Source organism: Babylonia areolata, chromosome 21, assembly GCF_041734735.1.
Source record: "Babylonia areolata isolate BAREFJ2019XMU chromosome 21, ASM4173473v1, whole genome shotgun sequence".
Classification (NCBI taxonomy): Eukaryota; Metazoa; Mollusca; class Gastropoda; order Neogastropoda; family Buccinidae; genus Babylonia; species Babylonia areolata.
Genome location: NC_134896.1, coordinates 2,019,931 through 2,027,430, shown reverse-complemented (window position 1 = coordinate 2,027,430; position 7,500 = coordinate 2,019,931). Strand labels below are relative to the sequence as shown.

Here is a 7,500-nt window from a genome sequence, read left to right as displayed (position 1 = left end):
CTGAGAGAGAGAAAAAGAGAGAGAGAACACCAAACACTGAAATGTTTAATGTCATTAGCTGTAAAGCTCTGGTGACATAGTAGGTACAAATCAGAACAAAAACGATGCAAAACAAATAAAATGGAGCATAAAGGAAAAAACGTAATCGAAGCAAACTAAACTACTATGGGATAAGCGACACTTCGGTACTTTGTTATTTGCTTAAAATGTCAATGTGGCAGGCAGGTGTGAGAGAGAGAGGGGGGCGGGGTGTGTGGAGACAGAGACAGACAGACAGACAGACAGACGGACAGACGGACGGACGGACATAGAGACGCACTCTTCACTTTGCCCCCGTCATACAGCAGTTGAGCCAGGTCATCCACCATCTGGGCAATGGACTCGCGACACGCGTCCAGCTTGGCTTTGTCGAAAAACGAGTCGATCACCACGTAGCCCTGCAAGCCACGACACGACACGACACGACACGACACGACACGACACGACACGATATGACACGACACGACACGACACGACATGACACGACATGACATGACACGACATGACACGACACGACACGACATGATAGACACGACACGACACGACACGACACGATATGATAGACACGATATGATAGACACGACACAACACGATACGACACGATATGATAGACACGACACGACACAACACGATACGACACGATATGATAGACACGACACGACACAACACGATACGACACGATATGATAGACACGACACGACACGGTATGATAGACACGACACGATATGATAGACACGACACGACACGGATTGATAGACACGGTATGATAGTCACGACACGACACGACACGACACAATATGATAGACACGACACAATATGATAGACACGACACGACACGACACGGTATGATAGACACAACACGACACGATATGATAGACACAACACGACACAACACGACACGACACGATATGATAGACACGACACGACACGGTATGATAGACACGACACGACACGATATGATAGTCACAACACGACACGATATGATAGACACAATACGACACGACACGATATGATAGACACGACACGATATGATAGACACGACACGACACGATATGATAGACACGACACGACACGATATGATAGACACAACACGACACGACACGGATGATAGACACGACACGACACGGTATGATAGACACGACACGACACGATATGATAGACACAACACGACACAATACGGTATGATAGGCACGACACGACACGACACGATATGATAGACACGACACGACACAACACGATACGACACGGTATGACAGACACGACACGACACAACACGATACGACACGGTATGACAGACACGACACGACACAACACGATAAGACACGGTATGACAGACACAACACGACACGACACGACACGACACAACACGACACAACACGACATGACAGTATGTGATAAGCTCGGCACAGCACGGCTCAACACAACACCACACCGCACACCACCACACTATACCCAACCACACAACACGACACGACACGACACGACACAACACGATAAGACACGGTATGACAGACACGACACGACACGACACGACACGACACGACACCGCACACCACCACACTATACCCAACCACACAACACGACACGACACGACACGACATGTCTCCACTCTCAATTCTTTCAAGTCTGGCCTTAAAACCCATCTCTTCCCAAAATAGCCTCCCTTGCCTGCCCTTCCTTGTCTTTAGTTTCTACAGTTTTAGAGTTATGCATGCGTGTGAATGACTGGTGCGAAAGCGCTTTGATTTGTCTCTGCACAAGATTCAGCGCTATATAAATACCATTATTATCATTATATGATAGGCACGGCACAGCACAACACCGCACTCTACCCAACACACGACACGACACGACACCATTCGACATCACACCACACGACACGATACCATACCACACAGCCCGAGATGACACCACACCGCACTCTACGACACCACACCACACCAGACCACACCGCACCACACCACACTCTAGTTACTAGACCACACCACACCACACTCTACTACACAACACAACACACGACACCTCACCACACCACACCACACTACACTCTACTACACCACACCACACCATACCACACCACACCACACCACCACGACACAACACGATACGACACACCACACCACCCCACACCACACGACCACACCACACCACCCCACACCACATCTAATTTTCTGTTCGGATGAGACGATGAAGCGGGGTCCGGCGTGCAGCAGGCACGAGGCGCGCAGGAAAAGAACCCATGGCAACAAGTGTCGTCCTCTGGCAAAATCCTGTAGAGTGAATCCACTCTGATAATTACGAGCGTTTGTACACCAATATATATAGTAGAATAACTCTCTCCATACGAACGGCGAAAGAGATGGCGTTAACAGCGTTTCACCCCAATTACCACCATCAAAATATTGCAAGCGGAAGGCTCTTATACTGAAGAGGTGAATGTTGACAAAGAATACCACAATTCTGACGACGGAAGCTAAAGGTTGAGTCATTCAGACACCCACTGGACATCCGAGGGGTCTGTGTAGAGGAGAAGAGAGGACTGGCCGTACTGAGTGAGATAAAAGAATATGCATGTGCATGCACTGAAAGCCTGACTAACATGCTGGGTTATACTGCTGGCTGGGAATGTGCCCAGCTGATGTGGATAACTACAAACGCAGTGACGCCTACTTCCAAAAACTGTAGCTGGTGGGCAAAAAGCTCTACAGGTCCAGCTGTTCAACGCTTGGGTGTCTGAAGGTCAAGTTGTTGGAGGGGGGGGGGAGTGAGTCCCCAACAGCAGTACCCCCCAACACTGAACAGTTCAGTGTTGGCTTTAGTGACTGAAGGAGGCGTCACTGCGTCCGGGAAAACCCATATACGCTACACCACATCTTGCCAGGCAGATGCCTGACCACCGGCAAAACCCAACGCGCTTTGTCAGGCCTTGAATGCATGCAAATAATAATCATATTTATTTACCTGTCATATCAGAGGGGATTTCCTCTACAGGATTTTGCCAGAGGACAACTCCTTTGTTGCCGAAGGTTCTTTGTTTAGTGTTTCAAGTCCGTGCTGTACACGGAACTACTGGGTTTATCGTCTCATCCGAAAGACTAGACTGGCAGTTTGATTGTTCCAGTCAAACTTGGGAGAAAGAGGGGGTGGGGGGGGGGGGGGGGGCATCGTGTCCAGACCCTCCCGGACTCTGTACTGACAGATGAGCCTCAGAGCCATTCCGCCAGCTTCCTGTGAACAACTCAGCAACTACACCTCAAGGGCATGACCTCACAATGGACTGACGGCCTACAGGTAACGCGTCCGTCTAGGAAGCGAGAGAATCTGAGCGCGCTGGCTCGAATCCCGGCACAGTCCCCAGTATTTTCTTCCCCTCTACCAGACCTTTAGTGGTGGTCTGGAAGCTAGTCATTCGGATGAGACGATAAACCGAGGTCCCGTATGCAGCATGCACTTAGCGCACGTTAACGAACCCACGGCAACAAAAGGGTTTTCCCTGGCAAGATTCTGTAGAAAAATCTACTTCGATAGGAAAACGAATAGAAAAAAAGTGCAGGCAGGAAATAATTAGAAAAAAAAATCGAAAAGGGTTGCGCTCTCAGTGCAGCGACGCGCTCTCCCTGGGGAGAGCAGCCCGAATTCCACTCCGAGAAATCTGTTATGACAACAACAACAAAAACAGTACTACAGTACACTAACAATGCAACAAAAACAGTACTACAGTACACTAACAATGCAACACAACACGTCGTGAGCTGAACTCAAGGTCTGCCTGCAGTACTACAGTACACTAACAATACAACACAACACGTCGTGAGCTGAACTAAAGGTCTGCCTGCAGTACTACAGTACACTAACAATACAACACAACACGTCGTGAGCTAAACTAAAGGTCTGCCTGCAGTACTACAGTACACTAACAATGCAACACAACACGTCGTGAGCTGAACTCAAGGTCTGCCTGCAGTACTACAGTACACTAACAATACAACACAACACGTCGTGAGCTAAACTAAAGGTCTGCCTGCAGTACTACAGTACACTAACAATACAACACAACACGTCGTGAGCTAAACTAAAGGTCTGCCTGCAGTACTACAGTACACTAACAATGCAACACAACACGTCGTGAGCTGAACTCAAGGTCTGCCTGCAGTACTACAGTACACTAACAATGCAACACAACACGTCGTGAGCTAAACTAAAGGTCTGCCTGCAGTACTACAGTACACTAACAATGCAACACAACACGTCGTGAGCTAAACTAAAGGTCTGCCTGCAGTACTACAGTACACTAACAATGCAACACAACACGTCGTGAGCTAAACTAAAGGTCTGCCTGCAGTACTACAGTACACTAACAATACAACACAACACGTCGTGAGCTGAACTCAAGGTCTGCCTGCAGTACTACAGTACACTAACAATACAACACAACACGTCGTGAGCTGAACTCAAGGTCTGCCTGCAGTACTACAGTACACTAACAATACAACACAACACGTCGTGAGCTAAACTAAAGGTCTGCCTGCAGTACTACAGTACACTAACAATGCAACACAACACGTCGTGAGCTAAACTAAAGGTCTGCCTGCAGTACTACAGTACACTAACAATGCAACACAACACGTCGTGAGCTAAACTAAAGGTCTGCCTGCAGTACTACAGTACACTAACAATGCAACACAACACGTCGTGAGCTAAACTAAAGGTCTGCCTGCAGTACTACAGTACACTAACAATGCAACACAACACGTCGTGAGCTAAACTAAAGGTCTGCCTGCAGTACTACAGTACACTAACAATGCAACACAACACGTCGTGAGCTAAACTAAAGGTCTGCCTGCAGTACTACAGTACACTAACAATGCAACACAACACGTCGTGAGCTCAACTCAAGGTCTGCCTGCAGTACTACAGTACACTAACAATGCAACACAACACGTCGTGAGCTAAACTCAAGGTCTGCCTGCAGTACTACAGTACACTAACAATGCAACACAACACGTCGTGAGCTGAACTCAAGGTCTGCCTGCAGTACTACAGTACACTAACAATGCAACACAACACGTCGTGAGCTAAACTAAAGGTCTGCCTGCAGTACTACAGTACACTAACAATGCAACACAACACGTCGTGAGCTAAACTAAAGGTCTGCCTGCAGTACTACAGTACACTAACAATACAACACAACACGTCGTGAGCTAAACTAAAGGTCTGCCTGCAGTACTACAGTACAATAACAATGCAACACAACACGTCGTGAGCTAAACTCAAGGTCTGCCTGCAGTACTACAGTACAATAACAATGCAACACAACACGTCGTGAGCTGAACTCAAGGTCTGCCTGCAGTACTACAGTACACTAACAATACAACACAACACGTCGTGAGCTGAACTCAAGGTCTGCCTGCAGTACTACAGTACACTAACAATGCAACACAACACGTCGTGAGCTAAACTCAAGGTCTGCCTGCAGTACTACAGTACACTAACAATACAACACAACACGTCGTGAGCTGAACTCAAGGTCTGCCTGCAGTACTACAGTACACTAACAATACAACACAACACGTCGTGAGCTAAACTCAAGGTCTGCCTGCAGTACTACAGTACACTAACAATGCAACACAACACGTCGTGAGCTCAACTCAAGGTCTGCCTGCAGTACTACAGTACACTAACAATGCAACACAACACGTCGTGAGCTAAACTAAAGGTCTGCCTGCAGTACTACAGTACACTAACAATGCAACACAACACGTCGTGAGCTCAACTCAAGGTCTGCCTGCAGTACTACAGTACACTAACAATACAACACAACACGTCGTGAGCTAAACTAAAGGTCTGCCTGCAGTACTACAGTACACTAACAATGCAACACAACACGTCGTGAGCTAAACTCAAGGTCTGCCTGCAGTACTACAGTACACTAACAATGCAACACAACACGTCGTGAGCTAAACTCAAGGTCTGCCTGCAGTACTACAGTACACTAACAATGCAACACAACACGTCGTGAGCTAAACTCAAGGTCTGCCTGCAGTACTACAGTACACTAACAATGCAACACAACACGTCGTGAGCTGAACTCAAGGTCTGCCTGCAGTACTACAGTACACTAACAATACAACACAACACGTCGTGAGCTGAACTCAAGGTCTGCCTGCAGTACTACAGTACACTAACAATGCAACACAACACGTCGTGAGCTGAACTAAAGGTCTGCCTGCAGTACTACAGTACACTAACAATGCAACACAACACGTCGTGAGCTAAACTCAAGGTCTGCCTGCAGTACTACAGTACACTAACAATGCAACACAACACGTCGTGAGCTGAACTCAAGGTCTGCCTGCAGTACTACAGTACACTAACAATACAACACAACACATCGTGAGCTGAACTCAAGGTCTGCCTGCAGTACTACAGTACACTAACAATGCAACACAACACGTCGTGAGCTAAACTCAAGGTCTGCCTGCAGTACTACAGTACACTAACAATACAACACAACACGTCGTGAGCTAAACTCAAGGTCTGCCTGCAGTACTACAGTACACTAACAATACAACACAACACGTCGTGAGCTAAACTCAAGATTTGCCTGCAGGGGGCAGGAAGCTCCGTGTGCTGACCTTGTCAAAGAAGTGGCGGACCATGTCCTCTGGCAGCTGCCCGGGCTTCCTGTCTCCCTGGGCAGGCTGGGGGGGCATGGCCTGGATGTTGAACACCTCCGGGAAGCTCTCGTCTCTCTGTCCGGGCCATCGCTGCGATGATGTCGCCATCGTCGCCATTTTCCTCAGTGACCGACAAGGAAAAGTTGTTTCGCCGCGCTGTACTTTTCACTCAGCTGTGGGAAAAGATATGCCAAAATAAAGAAATAAATGAATAAATAAATAGATAAATAAATGAATAAATAAATAAATAATCAAATGAATAAATGGTTGCCGTGAGTTGCCCACAAACACCAACCTGGTTTGTTTTTGTTTTTTGTTATTGAACTTAATAATAATAATAACCACAAAAACAACAATGATAATAATGATAATGATAACCACAATAATAATAATAATAATAATACTTACAATAATAATGATGATGATAACAAGAAGAAGAAGAAGAATAACAACAACAACAACAGCAACAATAATAATAATATTAATGATAATAATAACATGGAGGCTCACCTCGCTTTTCAGTTAAAACAGATGTGTGACATTTCAAAGGTATGATAATAAAAATGGGATAAAACGATTCACGCCCACATATTCACTGCACACACAAAAAGGCACACACACACACACACACACACACACACACACACACACACACACTAACCACCACCAGCAATCAATCCACCTAAACTCTAAAAAGGACGCAGGGAATCAACAGAGATAAACGACCAAGAGTAAAATGTTGATGAACTACACATTGTACACATAATGTTAAATTCATCTACTG

At 46.5% G+C, this 7,500-nt stretch overlaps 1 protein-coding gene across 2 annotated transcripts in view; it reads right to left on the bottom strand.

Annotated features, from left to right (window-relative positions):
* Window positions 1–7,500, bottom strand: part of LOC143295746 (phytanoyl-CoA dioxygenase domain-containing protein 1-like) — a 30,063-nt gene that overhangs the window by 16,113 nt on the left and 6,450 nt on the right. For both annotated transcript variants that reach the window (XM_076607367.1, XM_076607366.1), the window contains exons 2-3: window positions 6,675–6,889; window positions 320–437 (exon numbers count right to left, since the gene is read on the bottom strand). In XM_076607367.1, the coding sequence (XP_076463482.1) occupies window positions 320–437; window positions 6,675–6,833 (277 nt within the window). In that variant the 5' untranslated portion in view covers window positions 6,834–6,889. The remainder of the gene's footprint in view (window positions 1–319; window positions 438–6,674; window positions 6,890–7,500) is intronic.